Below are 19,516 nucleotides of genomic sequence, written 5' to 3'. Positions count from 1 at the left end.
GCCCCTTCAAATGTCAGGAGAAGGGGTGTGGTTGAGGATGTAAGAAATGGTTTTCTCCCAGGTTATGCAACTGACCAGAAAAATCAAGGGACAGGTTTGAACCTGACTAGAAAAACCAAGGGTTCTGAAAATGACCAGAAAAAAGTCAGGATTTAGGGACCCATCATTCCCATCTTTACTCAAATGTAAGGCTGCAATCTACCTTGTGATGCATGCAGCCTCTTTTTAAAAAAAAATTATCACACTTAAATAAGGTGCTAAAATAGTGCTGAGAAGTCCCTGCTTCAAAATGTCAAGAGAAGGGGTATGTGGAGACCAGGAGAGGTCAGGAAAGGGACAACACTGCCCACTCTGCTATGTTGTGTCTACTATGTGCACCAAACATCATAAGGTGCACACACCAAAAGGGCGGCACACCCTCTGAAGGATGGATAATGAATGGGAATTCTGCTTTTAGCTTACAAGAGAAGAGCAGTGATAGGCAGTGCTAGGAGCTCTCTCTCTGGAAACACCCTAGATCACAAGTATTCCTGTTTGGCAGATGGGGAAATAGAAGCTGAAAAATTGATGCATCCAACGTCACATAGTGAGGCAATGGAGCAGGCAGAATTTGAACATAGGTCTCCCAGATCCAACAGTGCGGAGTAGTGCAGCCTTCCCCAACCTGGTGCCCTCCAGATCTGTTGGCCTGCAACTCCTACCAGCCAGTATGGCCAGGTTCAAATCCACGTTCAAGCAGGAAGCTCACCATCTTGAAGAAAAGGTAGAATATTAATGAAATGAATAAAAACTCAAGCTCTCTATCAACTGGATGTTACTAAGCGATGAATATAAAGGTCAAGACACATTGCCTCTGGTATCCTCCCATCCCATACTCCTGAGAAACATTTGTTATATTTATGTAAGCATTCAAAGAGGGATGAGGAAGACAAGGAGCGTGAAAAACAGAATGCCAAATATACCAAACAAATCGAAGAAATGCCAAATCACATGCTTTATTTGGAGCAAGAAGGAAGAAAGTGCTTCCCCCCCTCACCTTAAGGATATGACTAGAACATCTTGGACCCCTTACAAAAATCTAATTAAAATAATCTGGAGGCAGAGATCATATTGCACCAGAACAAATGCAGAGAAATGGACACTTCCCAGCTGTAGAACGGCACTCACTCTCTGTCGAGCAGCACTGGCATTTTTCAAGTTGTCCAAAAAAAGGAAGCTTCACGCACGCACACGCGTGCACCCCCCCCCCCCAGAATGGCTTAGACTGGAATTCAACTGGATTTACTCCCCTGTTTTAGGAGTTCTAGTTCTGTACCAGGAAGGGAGCCATGCAGAACAGGAGGAGGGCCAGAAGCTGCTGGAAAAGCTCTCAGCCTCAGCTGCTCTTGCAGATCTGGCAGCTATAAATACCAAATCTGCAGCTGGTGTTTCAGGAGAACAACATGCCTGCTCATTGCTTTGAGCTGTACCACCACTAAAAGCCCATTTCCACTGAAAGCTTTATACTCCACGACACCCCACCCCCCCACACACACACACACGTACGTACGTGTATGTGCCCTGATTATTGGAGTTTCCCCACAGAGAAATCAATTGCATGCAGAAAACTGAAAACGGTATATCTAGACACACACAAACACACACACTCATGGTAGGCAGGAGTCTGGACAGACACTTTGAAGGTATGTGAAGCAACCAACGGTATATTAAAGGTATTCTTGTTTCACTTTTTGAAGGGAGAATGGCATTAAAAAGAGATAATATACTGACACAAGATTCAGCTATTGATGCTGTGATTAGCCTGGATTTGAAACTCTGTCAGCTCTCTCAACCAGCTCAAAACAACTCCCGAAGAGCAGCTGCCCATTCAAGAATGTGCTTGCTTACAACACAATATGACTGTGCTTTATACAGCATTGTAAGAAGAAAGCGCCCAGGTTCACAACTTTTACTATTTGGTATACAGAAGTGGAACAGTGAAATGCACTAATGGATGTTTGTTTACAGGGCTGCATTCATCCCTCTCGCCAGACATTTTAAATACAGAACAATTTCCCAACCTGGTGCCCTCCAGATGGACTGGACTATAGCTATGCTTGCTGTGGGATTATGGGAGTTGTAGTCCAACCCATCTGGTGGGGCACCAGGTTGGGGAAGGATGGGCTAAGCTACTCTCCATCAGTCAGTTTTTGGCTTCTCTCCACTCAACTGTCACCAAAAAGAGGTAAAGCATAGATCTGTAGGCAATACACTCAAACACATTTCTTTTTTTAAAGTGACAGAAAAAATGAACCATCTGGCCATTCCCTTCAACTGATTCACACATTTTTTGTTCACATCACTGCACAATAATGAGCTGTGAGCCCGAACATCAAGCAAGCCAGAGAGACCTGTTGATTAGGCAAGCAAGGCCTCCTTGCCTCACAATGTACTTTTTCCTCCCTCTGTCATTCTGATCAATTCCTCTTTGCCTGATCATGACCCAGTAACTTGAGAAAATGAGCCCAATTGGTCACCCACCACTCACACTAAAATAAACAAAATGGGAAACTAGCATGTGCATGACATTTATCAGAGGCCCAAAATCAGGCTGTTATTTTATTTTTCTTCTTCTTGGCATTCACAGCAATTCAGAAGGAGTGGTTTCAAAAGCCACCTCCAAGAACCTTGCAATAATCAAGAATTTTGTCTTTGTTTTTGACAAGATGTTATCTCCTCCATCAACAACATCCAAGGACACAATACAATTCAGGCTTGTATTTAAGCACAGGCCACAGGCAAGGGGGAATTGCATGCAGGCAAGTGAGCAGGCTAGAAAAGGAGGAGTGGAGCATTCCATCCCTCCTCTATGCCAGACATAGAAACCAAGCCAGCTGCCAAAGGAAAAAAAAAACAACCTTTGTGCCCAGCACAGAAACACAGCAGGATGCTAGAAGAGTGACAGAGCTCTCTGTCCCTCCTCTGCAAGACCCCAGCAGGCTAGTAGACATTTTTGCAGGCTAGTCATTAGTGTGGGTTTGTTTACAAAGGTGCATTTAAATTCATGGTCTCCAAAACCTGCTACTCACTATATTCACTAGAGTTCATCACTGCCACAAGATACTAAATATACAAGGGAAGCAAGGATGGCTTGACCATGGCACCTAAGTCCAAGTCTAGTTCATAACAATTGTACAGCTGCTCTTCTGAAAAGACCCAAAGTACATTTTCTCTCTCCTCTTAACCTTAAGAGGCTTTTATTTGCCATATTCAATACAGAGATGGATACACTCAAGTCTGCTTATGAGAAGATGTACAAAGCATCTCTTGCCAAGGCCATGGCAGAATCAAGCAAGCGGGAAGATTAATCATTCAGAGTCCTGGAAAAGCCTTATCAATATGTACCAGCGCTAAAACATTCAGGCTGCAATCCTACACAAACTTACCTGGGAGTGAGCTCAATGGGGCTGACTTCTAAGTAGACATACATAGGACTGCATGGCTATCTGTTGTTTCTATCAGCCTTCCCCAAATGGTGCTTTCCAGACATGTTGGACTGACTGGGAGATTCTGGGAGTTATAGTCCGACACATCTGGACAGCATCAGGTTGGGGAAAGCTGGACTACAGGTTTCAGCTTGTTTACCATAATCAAATTGTTTACCTAAATTAAACTCTTGCTTAAATGGGCAGGGAATCCCAAGGTATTTTAGGAACATTATCCTAAATATTTCCAAGTAGGTGTGGGTGCGTGCACTTGTGCAGTGAATGCTAACTTGTCCCACCTTTGCACATTCAGGATAATGATGGCATATCACTGCTTATAGTCATGTTTCCCACAATAAAATATCAATTGTGTTCAGTTCACAATAACTTTCAGTTTGTGTAAGTTTTTGATGAAGCCTCTGATCATGTGAGCAAACTCTAAAGCTAAAAGGATCAACAAAAGGACAGAATTTCCCAGCAGGCAAAAGTCTTGTATTTTGCAAGAAGACTGTTTCCTGCTGGCACCGAAGCGGATAAAATAGAGAAGAAAAGTCAGAATTAAGGCTGGAAGCAGAGAGATTATTATATCTGAATGAATCTTCGTACTTCTAGGCTCGCCTTGCTGTCAAGCCACTTGCTTCATCCAAGAGGAGACATGAAACGTTGGTATTTGAAGCAATGCACTTGTGGGATTGCTGGCTTGAACACAACTAAATTAGGTCTTCCATGTTTTCCTCCTGCCTGTCCCACAGTGGCTGGAGGGAGCAAGCAGCAGCTGCCATCCGAAACTTCTCCCTGTTGTTTTGGTGACCTTGACCCTAAACTATATTGAAAGATGTATCTGACTGGGGAGGGGCTTTTATTTTGTCAGTAATTCAGAAGCAAGGACTATTCCAGTGAGACAGATCTCCAGTTAAGCAATTGTTGTTGTTCAGTCGTTCAGTCGTGTCCGACTCTTCGTGACCCCATGGACCATAGCACGCCAGGCCTTCCTGTCCTGCGCTCTCTCCCGGAGCGTGCTCAAGTTCATATTCATTGCATCCGTGATGCTATCTAGCCATCTCATCCTCTGCCGTCCCTTTCTCCTTTTGCCTTCAGTCTTTCCCAGCATCAGGGTCTTTTCCAGGGAGTTTTCTCTTCGCATTTGGTGGCCAAAATATTGGAGCTTCAGCTTCAGTCTCTGTCCTTCCAATGAGCAGTCAGGGTTGATTTCCTTTAGGATGGACTGATTTGACCTCCTTGCAGTCCAGGGCACTCGTAAGAGTCTTCTCCAGCACCACAGTTCGAAAGCATCAATTCTTCAGAGCTCAGCCTTCCTTATAGTCCAGCTCTCACAGCCATACATTACTACTGGGAAAACCATAGCTTTGATTAGACGGACCTTTGTCGGCAAGGTGATGTCTCTGCTTCTTACTATGCTGTCTAGGTTTGCCATAGCTTTCCTCCCAAGGAGCAAGCGTCTTTTAATTTCATGGCTACAGTCACCATCTGCAGTGATCTTGGAGCCCAAGAAAGTAAAATCTGTCACTGCTTCCATTTCTTCCCCTTCTATATGCCAGGAAGTGATAGGGCCAGATGACATGATCTTAGTTTTTTTAATGTTGAGTTTCAAACCAGCTTTTGCACTCTCCTCTTTCACCCTCAACAAGAGGCTCTTGAGATCCTCTTCGCTTTCTGCCATTAGGGTGGTATCGTCTGCATATCGGAGGTTGTTGATCATTCTCCCGGCAATCTTAATTCCGACCTCTGATTCATCCAATCCGGCATTTGTCATGATGTACTCTGCATATAAGTTAAATAAGCAGGGTGACAATATGCAGCCTTGTCGTACTCCTTTCCCAATTTTGAACCAATCGGTTGTTCCATGTCTGGTTCTTACTGTTGCTTCTTGACCCTCGTACAGGTTTCTCAGGAGACAGGTAAGGTGGTCTGGTACTCCCATCACTTTAAGAATTTGCCACAGTTTGTTGTGATCCACACAATCAAAGGCTTTAGCGTAGTCAATGAAGCAGAAATAGACGTTTTTCTGGAATTCTCTTGCTTTCTCCATGATGCAGCGAATGTTGGCGATTTGATCTCTAGTTCCTCTGCCTCTTCGAAACCCAGCTTGTACTTCCGGTAGTTCTCGGTTCGCATACTGCTGAAGCCTAGCTTGTAGGATTTTGAGCATCACCTTGCTGGCATGTGAAATGAGCGCAATTGTGCGGTAGTTTGAACACTCTTTGGCGTTGCCCTTCTTTGGAATTGGAATGTAAACTGACCTTTTCCAGTCTTGTGGCCACTGTTGAGTGTTCCAGATTTGTTGGCATATTGAGTGCAGCACTTTAACAGCATCATCTTTTAGGATTTTAAATACCTCAGCTGGGAGACTGTCATCTCCGCTAGCTTTGTTGTTACTAATGCTTCCTAAGGCCCACTTGACTTCACTCTCGAGGATGTCCGGCTCAAGTTCAGTGACCGCACTATCATGGCTATCAGGGACATTCAGATCTTTCCTGTATAGTTCTTCTGTGTATTCTTGCCACCTCTTCTTAATCTCATCTGCTTCTGTTAGGTCCCTGCCTTCTTTGTCCTTTATCATGCCCGTCTTTGCACAAAACGTTCCCTTGAGATCTCCAATTTTCTTGAAGAGATCTCTAGTCTTTCCCATTCTGTTGTTTTCCTCGATTTCTTTGCATTGTTCATTTAAGAAGGCCTTCTTGTCTCTCCTTGCTATTCTCTGGAAATCTGCATTCAGTTGGGTATATCTTCCCCTTTCTCCCTTGCTTTTCGCTTCCCTTCTTTCCTCAGCTACTTGTAAAGCCTCATCAGACAGCCACTTGGCTTTCTTGCATTTCTTTTTCTTTGGGACGGATTTCGTTGCTGCCTCCTGAACAATGTTACGGACCTCCGTCCATAGTACCTCAGGCACTCTGTCTATCAGGTCTAATCCCTGAAATCTATTCCTCACCTCCACTGTATATTCATCAGGGATATGATTTAGCTCATACCTGAACGGTTTAGTGGTTTTCCCGACGTTCTTCAATTTAAGCCGAAATTTTGCAAGAAGCAGCTCATGATCTGAGCCACAGTCAGCTCCAGGTCTTGTTTTGACTGACTGTATGGAGCTTCTCCATCTTTGGCTGCAAAGGACATAATCAATCTGATTTCGATATTGACCATCTGGTGATGTCCATGTGTAGAGTCGCCTCTTGTGCTGTTGGAAAAGAGTGTTTGCTATGATCAGCATGTTCTCTTGGCAAAACTCTATTAGCTTTTGTCCTGCTTCATTTTGTACACCAAGGCCATGCCTGCCTGTTATCCCGGTGACTTCTTGACTTCCTACTTTAGCATTCCAATCCCCTATGATGAAGAGAACATCTTTTTTTGGTGTTAGTTCTAGAAGGTGTTGTAGGTCTTCATAGAACCGATCAACCTCAGCTTCTTCGGCCTCAGTGGTTGGGGCATAGACTTGAATTACTGTGATGTTGAATGGTTTGCCTTGGATTCGTACTGAGATCATTCTATCATTTTTAAGATTGTACCCCAGTACTGCTTTTCCCACCCTTTTGTTGACTATGAGTGCTACTCCATTTCTTCTAAGGGATTCTTGCCCACAATAGTAGATATGATGGTCACCTGAATTAAATTCGCCCATGCCTGTCCATTTTAGTTCGCTGATTCCCAAGATGTCGATGTTCAATCAATAAGTTAAGCAATACACAAATACAAAAGCAGAAAACTGTCAAAGATCACTGTCGCCAAGTCATCCACAACGTGAACATAGATATGGTTAATATTGATTCTGATGTTATTTTTGCTGTGTATTATGGTCTTTATTATTGAACTATTTAGTGTTATATCTCAATTGGTTATGAGCTGATTTGGGCACACTTCTGCTGCAAAGGCAGCATACAAATATACTGAATCACATGCACCAGTATAAAAAGTTACTTCTAACACACGGGAAAAAATTAGCCTACTCTCTGCCTGATGGCAGTTCTTACTTGCCACAACTGAGTGGGTATCAATTTGAGATCAGATTAATTTTTTTATTTTTTTTTTAATTTCTATATCGCCCAATAGCCAAAACTCTCTGTAATACTGTGATATGTTTTACATGGGACTGCTTTGGAAGATGGTTTGGAAACAAGGCTGTTAACACCTCCTTGTGCCAAGTTAACACATCAGGCCAGTGCTGTAAGAGCTTCACTAGCTCCCATTAAGTACAGTGCAAAGTGGTACCTTCAAAAGCCCAAAACAGCCTGAGACCAGGCTTATTGAAGAACCGCCTGGCTCCATCCAAGCCCTCCCAGTTGTTGATATCTACAGCAGATACTTGTCTCTGAGTGCCACCACCTTTGAAGCAGCTACTAAGGGCGGGGTCTTTTTGGTGGTGGTGAACACTCACCATTATCCATTGGGTTTGCAGCAACCTGAATGGCTTGGCTATAGGAAGCTGCCATGTACAAGGTCCATATATCACAGTACTGTCTACCACAGCCTTCCCCAGCCTGGTGTCCTCCAGATGTGCTTATTTATTTACATTTACATACCACTCCACATCTAACAGATTCTGGAGCAGTGAACAATAAAAGATAAAGGAATAAAACTCCATATTAAAAATTATTAGTTTAAAAAACAGAATACCAATAATAAAAACCATGGCTGGTCAGTCAAGGAAGGCTTCTGAAATAAAGATGTTTTCAGAAGGTGCTGGAAACACAGTGTTGGCACCTGCCTGACCTCCAGAGGCAGGGAGTTCCATAGAAAGGGGGCCAGCACACTAAAGGCTCTGCTCTAGGTGGACCCCAATCAGGCTATAGGTCCATGCAGAACCACCAGGAACATGCCCTCTGATGTTCTCAGTGACCAGGCAGGTTGTAAGAGAGAAGGACTCTCTCAGGTATCCTGGTCCCAAGTTGTTTAGGGCGTTATACACTAGTACCAACACCTTAAGCTTGGCCTGGTAGAGAACAGGCAGCCAGTGCAGTTCCCTCAGCAAAGGAGCTGCATGCTGGAAAGGGGCAGCTCCTGGCAACAGCCGAGCTGCTGCATTCTGCACGAGCTGCTGCATTCTGCACGAGCTGCAGCTTCCGAAGCAGCCTTAAGGGCAGCCCCACATAGAGTGCATTGCCATAATCCAGTCTTGAGGTTAGTAGCACCTGTACCACTGTGGCCAAGCTACCCTTGAGTGTTGGACTACAACTCCCATTATCCCCAGTCTGCATGGGAGTTGCAGCCCAACACGTCTGGAGGGCAGCACCAGAATGGGGAAGGCTGATCTACTATGACTGGCAAGGGCCCCCCATGGTCTCAGGCCAAAAAAAAAAAAGTCTTCCCAATCACCCATGCACATTCCAATCATCTGGTCCTTTTCAGCTAGAGAGACACCTTCTGCATGCAAAGCACATGCACCATGACTGGTTTATGGTCATTCTTAGATGTATAATCAAACATAAAAGAGAGCTGACATTCCAACCCAAAGTTTGCTATAGCTTTTCTTGAGCTCACAATGCCTTCTAGGCTTCCCAGCTTCCTAAACTGTCATCTGTTCAAGGCAACATCTGAGACTATCGCTCCTGACATATGGGGTCGTTCCACTGCTTAAGCAGTGAGATAAAGGGGTTCTGGATCACCCCCATCTCATTGCTTAAGTCATTAAAGATGATCTAATAACCTCAAAATCAGCACAAGAGATGGGGAAAGCCTGCACTGCATACAAAGAGAACTGTCTGTAGAGAGGGAGATAAAAATCCAATTTTTAAAAACAAAAACAAAGGGAATTTATTTTTAAAAATGGAATGTGTTTAATTTTGGTTTTAAAGGATTTCAACAAATCAAACCATTTTGCAGTTTCAGATGGTTGTTAGATATTTGTGTGACTAATACACATTAGCATAGTGGCGAAGTTAACTCACCATGCTTTTGCAAATCTTATCAAAAATTGCAGACTGCTTCAGATATGATGGGGAGGGCAGTCCCACACACTAGCATGGTCTGGGTGTGCTGCTGCATTTCAATAACTTGTTCAGTAAAGCCCCAGCCTTTGAAATAATTTCTGCTAGGGGGAAGACCTCACACATCAGTGGTAGCAGGACTACTGTTGTGCTTTGCCTTACTTATATTTCCCCTTCCCCTTTATTTCCCCGTCCCAACTTCTTCATACAGAGAAAGCATTGCAGACATAGTATATATGATGTCAAATGCTTTCTCATGAGGACTAGAAACTCATTTCTTACAAGACTCGGATGTGGATGCTCTCCCATGACAGCTATATAATTGGGTATCCATTTCTAAATTTTATGTGTGGGAACACTGAAAACAAAATAGCTCAGAGGCGAATGGCTGCTCTGGAAGTCCTGAATTTTGGAGTGGTTTTCACTACCTGATATCATGTTATTAGATATATTTTTAAGGTTGTAATCCTAGGCACGCTGATCCAGAATTACACCCCACTTAACACAGTGTGTCTTACTTCCAAGTAAACATGCACAGGATAGCACTGTTTTACACACTGTATTGATGACAGATTTTTTCTGTGCATATTGTGCTTTATGCTTCATACACCACTCTAAGGACACTAATGAAACTTGTTTTAAAGTCAGACCATCAATGAAGAATCAGAGACTGATAATGCCATGCGAATTCAGTAAACTATCACAAAACAACATCAGGCAATAACAGTGAATCCACTGAAAAACTCTCTCTCTCTCTCTCACACACACACACACACACACACACACACCATCTTGCCCTTTGAACATCATTTCAGGTACACTTTTGTGATGCATGAAAATCTGGCAGTTAAACAAATAAGTGACTACCAGCACAAGCCAGTTCTTTGGGAGGACATTTGTTGTTGTTAGTACTCAAATTGAAAGCTTGATTGGTTGACCTTCATTGGAGGGAATCTCATTCGAAGTTCTGAAACATCCTTTCCCAACCTGGTGCCCTCCAGGTGTGTTTGTTTACAGCACCCATCATCCCCAGTCAGCAGCACCTACTAGCTGGGGAGGGCGGCAGCTATAGTCAAATACATCTGGGAGGTACCAGGTTGGGAAAGGCTGGCTCTAAAATAATGCTGTTCAATGTAACATTCATACACACACACCCCTCCTGCGATTAATGCGTACTTGCAGTGCAAAGGACAGCTGCAGAGTGGAAAAGAAGGGGACCAGTATGCAAATGGAAAGCTTGATCGGGTGGCCTTTGTAGGAGGGAATCTCGCTCAAAGTTCTAGGAAGGCATTATTGCTGTCACTAGGAGAGGGGGTGGGGTGGAAGAATTGATACAGGAGTTATGTAGCAACATCCCAGTGAGTCGGGAAATAGACTGAAAACACTGGAACTGATTTGAGAAGCAATCGTTTGGGTGAGCACTATTCTGGCTCTCCAGTTGCTGTCAGATGACTGAACAGCATTCCCTTCCAATTGGCTCATGTTGTTTTGATGTATTACTGATCAGCTGGAAATTGAATCACTAAAATGATGTCATGCACAATTGTCCCACAGTCCTCTTCTGTTCTGCTTTCCAAAGCGGAAGCAATCGCCTTCACAGTGATCAAGGCAGACTGGATGGGGCACCGCACAATAGGCCCATTTCTGGTAACAATCCATCATGGCAGCCACTTTCCGCTGTGTAACATCTGCAATCAGCTCTGGCCGCCCTGCAAGCACCTTAGGCTCACTGCCAACATACCAATACAGTCAGCAAATGTGACTTCAGTGGGACCGCAGGATTTTACTGTTTTAAAAAAATCTGATAAGATAAAGGGGACCTTGAGTCACGTGCATTGAAAGATTACAGCCTGTGTGCATCCTAATGGTCACTGCACATTTAAACATGTGGATTACAAAGAGGCCAGCTGTTTTAGAGAAACAGCTTCCCATAAAATATTAAGAACAGCTTTTAAAAAGCTAGCAGCACTGCCCTCTTTCAGTCAGCACAAAGGGAAATCATGGCCTTGGCAACTCCCAATTATTTAAATCCAAGCATATTTGCCAGAGGAGGCAACTTCCTTTCGTGGCCGACAGCCAATGTCTCCTGCCATTCTAAATGGCAATTTATCCACAGTAATGCAAAGGAAGACCATGCAACCTGCCAAAGGATCGCCAAGATACCGTTACCAGAGGGGCTGAACAAGTCATCTGGTGTATCTCTTATTTGTTGGGAAACAGTGGGATGTAGCTATTTCAACAGTTTCTCTGTGCTTTGTTCATTCTAGATTTCATAGGATATTGTCTCTTACCTCACCCTCTGCAAAAAAACAAGAAAGAATGTTTGTCAAACAGTGTTTAGATTTCTCTAAGGGGGATATTTACAAAACCGTATGGAAACCGTCAAAATCACAATTCTATATGGCACAAGGTCTGCATGATGCTAAATACGGCCAAGAGACAATCTAACTCACAACAGCCAGTTGTGTGTGTGTGTTTTATTATTGGCAATCAAGTAGAATAATACAAAGCCAATACCTGCTGACCAATCTAGACTCTTGCGGTATATCTAACTTCAGGTTACAGTACTTGCATCTCTTCAAGAAAAAAAGTTCCACTACATTGTCAATAGATTGCAATTGCAGATGTCCAAGCAGACTAGAAAAGAAATCCATTCACCCAAGTCTACCCGAAAGAGTCTGCATACCTGGTATGTTTTAAAACCAGGGCACAAGATTCAACCCATAAAATCCCCACTCATCTATACCCCCCACCTGCTATTTTGCAGTAATCAGACAATGCTCACTTAACATCCTCTTCTGCTCTGCATTCTAGTTATGATATAGGTAAGCCTTCAACCAACCTGGTGCCTTCTATATGCTTTGGACTACAAGTTCCAGCATTCCCAACAATTGGCCATGCTGGAGGGGCAGATGGGAGTTAAAGTCCAAAACATCTGGAGACCAGTTGGGGAAGGCTTATGTTACCCTTCTTACCATGGTGGTCAGAGCCAACAGAGAAACAGCTGGAACAGGAGATTTTCTGGCAATATTTACATAATAAAAACAGGTCTAGATTTGAGGTTATAGACATCTTTCTTCGTGCATACTTCTATATCCTCCTCATTAATTCCTCTCATGGAAAACACCATGAGAGTGGAGCAGTGTTGTTACTGCTTTCTGTAGATGTGTATGAAAACAGTCCCAAGACCGACTAAAAAAGCAGCATTCCCCACCCCCCGCCCCTGCTTTTCCCTTTCCACCATGTGTTTCCGTTTGCTTCTTTTCAGGACATTCACTTTTCTGTACATTCTTGGCCTATGTCCCAACTGACACCATACTAGAAGCGTCTGTCCTCAGACAACAAAGACTCCAGGTTATCTCTAAGGCTATTTTCCCACAGATATTTAATGGTTCCAGCAACTTATGCCCAACCACCTGCCATTTCAGTTTGCTTTTGTCTGTCTGCAGACATTCACCAAAAGGCTACAGATCAGAACACTCCCAGAAAAACAAGTCCAACAGAAAGACGCAAAGGACACTTGTCAGGCTGATGAAGCTATAGCTCAGTCCTCATCAGGGTTTTCTTCTTTTCTATGCAAACCTTGTGCCTTGAAGACTACTGGTAAGAAGCCAATGTGGCTATGCTGACATCAGCAGACCCAGCCTCAGAATCTCATGTGAAGAAAAGGATGCCAGATATAAAACCTGCACCACTTTTAAAGAAGGATACAGACAAATCAGAATGGGCTCAGACCCCTGGCAAAACACTCTCAATGGGCCCCCTCCCATTGAAGGTGAGTCTACCTTCTTACTGCCATTGTCATCATCTGCTATTGCTCCTCAAACTCTCATCATTGCTACCACTTGCTTACTTGGCAGGCAGAGAGCCAGTAAGTAGATAGGCATCTGCTGCTGCTCCTTCTTACCACCACCGTTGTCTGGGCCAGAGTGAGAGGCAGGTGAACAAACAGGCTGCAACCATGAAGAGGAGCATCAAGCCCAGGGGATTCTTCTCAGTGGGGGCCTTGCAGGGGTGTGGGCTCTTGGCTGGAGCCCAACCATGCCTACCCTTGAAGCCAGCCCTGGGTTCAGAGGAGGGCAACAAAAATGGTCAGGAATACTAAAAACAAGTCATATGAGGAAAGTTTGAGGCCTAGAGAAGGCTGAGGGGCCAGGGGAGAACGAGAGACTCTTCGAATAAGGGCTGTCACACAGAAAAGGGCAAAGACTTGTTCTCTTCTGCTCCAGAGGGCAGCACTAAATCTAATGGGCTTACGTTTGTGTGGAAGATGGATTTTGGATCAACATTAGGAGAGACTTCTTCATGGTAAGAGTGGTTTAAGAATTAAACAATTTCTTGAGGAGGTGGCAGGTTCTTCCTTGTTGCAGGTCTTGAAGCAGAGGTTGGGAAGCCATCTGTTGGGAAGATCTAGCTCTGGATTTCCTGCATCAAGCATGGAGCTGGACTAAATGCTCTATAACAGCAGTGGGCAAGTTGTGGCCCTCCAGACATTTCAGCCTACAACCCCTTAATCCATCACCATTGGCTATGCTGGCTAGGGCTGATGGGAGTTGTAGACCAAAACATCCAGAGGGCTACATTTATATATTCATTGAAACTACTTATATACCTCTTGGTATCATAAGATCTGTAAGCGGTTAACGTAAGAAATACATAAAATACAATATAAAAGCCAAAATAAAATATAAAATAATATACACCTTAAAAGCAGTACAGAAATAGTAAAACAGAGCAGTGCAATTACATGTCAGGGAAAGCCTGAGTTCAAGAAGTGCCTAAAGTTCATCACAGTTCCCACCTCTCGGACCACATGTGGGAAAGCATTCCAGAAGGTGGGTGCCACTAACGAGAAGGCCCCGCTTATGTGCCATTACTTGAAGATATGCTGTAGGTTGTGGGATAACTAACAAGGCGTCCTTTAAAAATCTCAGGGGTTGATGGGATGTATTATAGGGGAAGATAGTTTGCCCACCTCCATCATACAAGGTCCTCTCCAACTCTAGGATTCTAAGCTGTCAGATCACAAAAAAGAGCACCAAGTCACCTTTAACCATAGGAAACATCCTGGGCGCCACAAAAAGGGATCAATAGGCCATAGGTCAGCCAACCTTATTCTCAAGAACAGACACATACATGCAAAGAAAAACCCTGCCCAAGCCATCCTGCCACTTCCAAAGAGGAACTGGCACAGAAATCATCTTACAGTGCTGCCAACCATAAGGAAATGCCCCAAATCACGTTACAGCTTTCAACTCATCTCCAGATGACTCTAAATCAGCAAAAATGCAGATTGGCAGAATCTGGAGTCAAGGGCAAAAAAAAAAGTGTCATAAGACTCATGCAAAAAATAAAAAGGAGTTTCTTGAATGAATTGTTAATGACATCACCTACATAATTATCAGTTTACTGAGAATCACAGTATGGAAAGAACTCCAATTAAAGTATCATCATGCCCAACTTACTGGTTGAGTTGCCTTGCATTTGTATGATGCATTTGGACTCTTTGCTGGTCTCTCGGGAATTAAAGGGCCTGACCCGGACAGCCACCTTGACAGAAGCTCCCGACATTTTGATGGCTTCTTGTGCGTACTCCAGAAATTATGGGTGAAGGACCTTCCACAGTTTTGCTCTCCTGGAGTTATCTTTTAAAAGGTTGGGGTGGGGGGGAGAAAGAGAGAGAGAGATTCAGTGAGTTTAAAGTACATTCCAGATAGACTGTTGGTTGTTAGGAGAATGGCTAAGCTCATTTGGTATTCCATACACCAACCTTCCCCAACCTGGTGCCCTCCAGATACGTTGGATTACAACTCCCAGTACCTGCCAGCCAGCCATGCTGTCTGGGGGATGCCGGGAATTGTAACCCAACACATCTGTAGGGCACTGAGTTGGTGAAAGCTAACATATACACAAATTAACATTTTTGGGCTTCAAAGAGAGCAAGTGTAACCACATTACTTAGCTAGTTAACTTGTCACTGTCAAGTAATAGCCTCAGAAAGAGACACATTATTTCCAGCCCCAGAAAATAAAGAAGAAGCCTGCGTCACTGACATCACTCGTGACTCATACAGCTTAAAAAAGATGGCAGTTCTTTGTGCTGTTTGTTCATTTTACTAGCCCATGTGAAAAGCTTTAAGAGAACCCTAGACACCCCCAGGGATCTCCACAGTTCACAGAGTAAATAAAAAGGCTGTGTGATGACTTTGCATTGCCAAGTCACCTTAAGAACAGCTGCTGCCTCCTTGACTCTGCAGAGAAGGCTGAGGGAAGGCCTCCGATATCCAAGCAGATTTCTGCTTCAACACCTTTCTACCCCTCTGCAGGTGCCTACTGATGCATCAGGCAGCCCAAATCGCAGTTTCTAAATAGCCAGAGTGAAAATCCATTTTGGCTTTGAGAAATAACATAGTACATTGTTGTGGGCATCCAATGGCATTTCCCCCAATATATTTGAGAGCAGCTAATCCTGAATCTGTTAAGCAGCATGTTAAAGACAGAAGATACTATTTAGCACCCCAGTCCCAATTTTTATTGTCTCGTTATATTTACTGACATATTTACTCATTTTCTAATATGTCATAATGACTTATTTGAAGAAATTGCAGTTTGCTTCTTTGTTTTAAAGGCAGACTATATAAAAAGGACATAAAATTGGGGGTTATTCATTATGAAAGCATCTACCATTTCTAGGCACTACACCGAAACTGAGAACACAGGCTTAAAATCTATCCAAAATACCCAATTTTCACAATGGTACCAGGTTACAAGAAAAGAAAAGGAAAGGAAAGGGCGATCAATCTTATTTTTATGAACATTCCATGCTGCTCTTCATTTTGAATGTCTGGGAATTATGGGAGTTCCAGTCCAACACATCTGGAGGGCACCAGGTTGAGGAAGGTGGACCTACAAGGGCGGCAGAGATACTAAACCTCTGTGAACTCAAGATGTAGTCAGAAGGCTGCTGAGGATATTGTCCATTGTGTTTTGCACTGCCCAAGGTAGGAAGCTCCTAGAAAGCAATTTACTTTAGGGGTTTATAGCAGACACATTTGCATATCCAGTTCTCAAAAGATTTGTCACCTTCTGTCAGCCTGGGATAAATATTCGACTTCCACAACTGCACAAGAGATTCAGGCATAAATAAGTTCAAATAATTGCTGTAACCTCTGATGGCGACCAACTGCTGTAAGAAATTATGATTCCAAGGACATGAACTGAACTATATTTTGATTCGTATGCTGAAACCTTGAATACTCTCTGGGATTTGCCAGCCACAAGAACCGGCAATCTTGTCAAAGCCCCGATTGCTCTGTGGAATGGGGAGATGACCCAGCTGGCTGACACAATCACTCCCAAGCACCCTCTATTTGGATGCTGACCATGGCTGCTTGGTCTTCTGAGGAGTTCAGGACAATGAAGCATCTAGGCAGACAGCTAGAGTGGCAGCGAAGGAAGACTCAGGAAGAGTCCAACTGAGCACGAGTTAGAGCCCATTTTAAGGCCTACTCGATGGCAGTGAGGGCAGTGAAGAAACTGTACATCTCTACCACTATTGCATCAGCACAGTACCATCCAGTGGAACTGTTTTGGGTGGTTAAGAGACTATTATATTCTAGACCCCATGGTAGAGGGGGAGCTCTTAGCAACCCACTGTGACAAATTTGGTTAGATTGGCTCCATCTTTGCCTAGCTTCAGGCAGGCTGTAACGACTTGGGTTCCACCTGGCTTTTGATGGTACATAAACTCTGCTCAAATATGCTGTTTTGTCACTCCACTAACTACATAAGGTTGCAACAGACTGTGTGGAGAAAGAAAGGGAAGCGGATGTGGCACTTTATTAGATGGGTGTTTGACCACAGTTTGGCACAGGCTTGGCCAACCTGGCGCCCTCCGGATGTGTGGGCTGCAACTGGCTGGGGGTGAGGGGAGTTGCAGTCCAACAAATCCAGAGGGCACCAGGTTGGCCAAGGCTGCTTTAGTAGTATAGTTAATTAGACAACTATTATATCTCACAGTAGCTACACAGTTAGGAGACAAGCCCTCTTTTTCCACCCATCAACCGATAGGAGTCAAGATTGCTCCCTAACTTGTAATTCCTTATGCCACAATAAAACAAGAATGGGACATATTGTTAAGGCTTCATAGTAACATAGGACGCTGCCTTATACGGAGTAACACCACTGGTCCATCTATCCCTGTATTGTTGACAATGACTGGCAGAGGCTTTCCAGGGTTTCAGGTAGGATTCCTTCCTAACCCTACCTCGAGATGCCAGGGATTGAACCAGAGACCTTTTGCATGTAAAACACATACTGTATCACTGAACTACAGCCCTCTTCCAGAGCCTATTAATATAACTCAGGGGTGGGCAACTTGTGGCCCTCCAGATGTTTTGGCCTACAATTCTCACCATCCCTCATCATTGGCTATGCTGACTAGGGCTGATGGGAGTTATGAGCCTCCAGATGTTTCAACCTACAAGTTGCCCACTCCCTGATGTAACTGACCCAATTCAATGTAATAGCTATTGGCTTCTGGCCTGTAAAACACCTCAGTGAGCACTACAACATTACAAACCAAGAGATGAAGACAAAGGTGTCAGAATGCTAATGCTGCTGTACAAGCTTTGCTTTCTCCAGTATTTTATCATCATCGATTCTGCTGCCTTGGAAGAGAACCGAAAGCACTTTGGATAATGGGACTGAAAGCTTCTAGTAATATCATAGAAGGTACATTAAGTACTTCTGAACCCTCTACTTAAGTGGCCTTTTGTAATACCTTACAGCACAAGGATAAAGCCAGGAATACACATCCTGAGGCAGGGAACACACATTAAGGATGACAAGACACCCTTTCCATCAACAAATCCCATCTCTAAAATAAGAGATGAAGCTGCACTGGTAATTTTGCACGCTGTACATTTGTGTACTCTTCATTACATTAAGAAGAGCTAAAGAGCATCAGAAGACCATGCACAACCTGCAACAGAACGAGGAATACCAGCAACTACTCAAGCGAAGCTATTTCATTTCCGGGATTCCCATGTACCACAATTGCCAAACTGGTTTTTCTCCATACTTTGGTCCAATTTACATCACTAGAACAAGACAGACATTTGTAGCAGACCTCATACAAATTAGAAAGGTAGGTGGTCCGTTTGAATTTCATTCATTTGTTCTGCTTTCTTCTGTCATATGATTTGGCTGCTGTGTTCCTTCTTTCTCTCAAGTACATGCCATCACTTCAAAATACTAGCAAAATATCAGAATGGAGAACATGCAAAATTACCAAATGGCCAGCAACAAGATTATGTTTGTTTTTAAAGGACAGGATATATTATTACTAGGTCAAATATAAGATGAGGACACAATTTAATATTCTGCCGTGGCTTCAAGATGTACATTTTACTAAAATAAACATATGGATGAATATTTCACTACTCCATCCTTCAGAACAAGTCTTTCTTAGCAAGCTTATGTGCTGCCATAAACAATGCTGCTCAATTGCACAGATGACAAAACCACTGAAAAATGGAAGAGGCTGTTGAACAGAGTGTTCCAGAATATTGTCAGGAAAAGAAAAAAATACAAAAAGGAGGGAGATCATCAGCCTAAAAGACACCAAGCAAAACCAGACATTCTAATTTTTTAAGAGCCATCCTTCTGCAAGCTAACAGCCTCCAACCCTGTATCAGAAAGAAAACATAGGCACCAAAGTTAAGGAGGTGGGGGGCACTTCATGTCACTCCAAGATCAGTTATGTGCAATTTGACCAAGACGCACTAAAATTGTTGATGCAATTTTAAAAGATACAATAATTAATCTCTGATGCTTTTATCTGCATTCAAGTGATGTATGGATCTCAAAAGGTTTCAGTCAAGTAAAGCACACCATCCAGCATCACAATTTATATCAGCTCTCAGAGCTGTTTACATAAGCAAGCCGCTGTCAGAGCCACCTGAGAACTGGCAAAGTATCGCCCAGTGGTAAAGCACCTGCTTTGTGCACAAAAGGTCCCAGGTTCAATCCCTGCCACCTCCAGTTAAAGGGAGATCAGGTGGCAGGTGATGTGGGAGGCCTCAGCTGGTGATCCTAGAGAACTGTCCCCAGG

The 19,516-nt window shown here is 43.6% G+C and overlaps 1 protein-coding gene across 6 annotated transcripts in view; it reads right to left on the bottom strand.

Annotated features, from left to right (window-relative positions):
* Positions 1–19,516, bottom strand: part of KIF1B (kinesin family member 1B) — a 157,140-nt gene that overhangs the window by 131,654 nt on the left and 5,970 nt on the right. For all 6 annotated transcript variants that reach the window (XM_084821829.1, XM_084821825.1, XM_084821827.1 and 3 more), the window contains exon 2: positions 14,869–15,048. In XM_084821829.1, the coding sequence (XP_084677955.1) occupies positions 14,869–14,974 (106 nt within the window). In that variant the 5' untranslated portion in view covers positions 14,975–15,048. The remainder of the gene's footprint in view (positions 1–14,868; positions 15,049–19,516) is intronic.

The sequence above is a fragment of the Heloderma suspectum genome, chromosome 15 (genome assembly GCF_057233095.1).
Source record: "Heloderma suspectum isolate Gila_16-S chromosome 15, 16-S_ref, whole genome shotgun sequence".
In the NCBI taxonomy this organism is placed as follows: Eukaryota; Metazoa; Chordata; class Lepidosauria; order Squamata; family Helodermatidae; genus Heloderma; species Heloderma suspectum.
The sequence above is the reverse complement of the archived record's forward strand: the minus strand, read 5'-3'. Positions and strand labels throughout refer to the sequence as shown.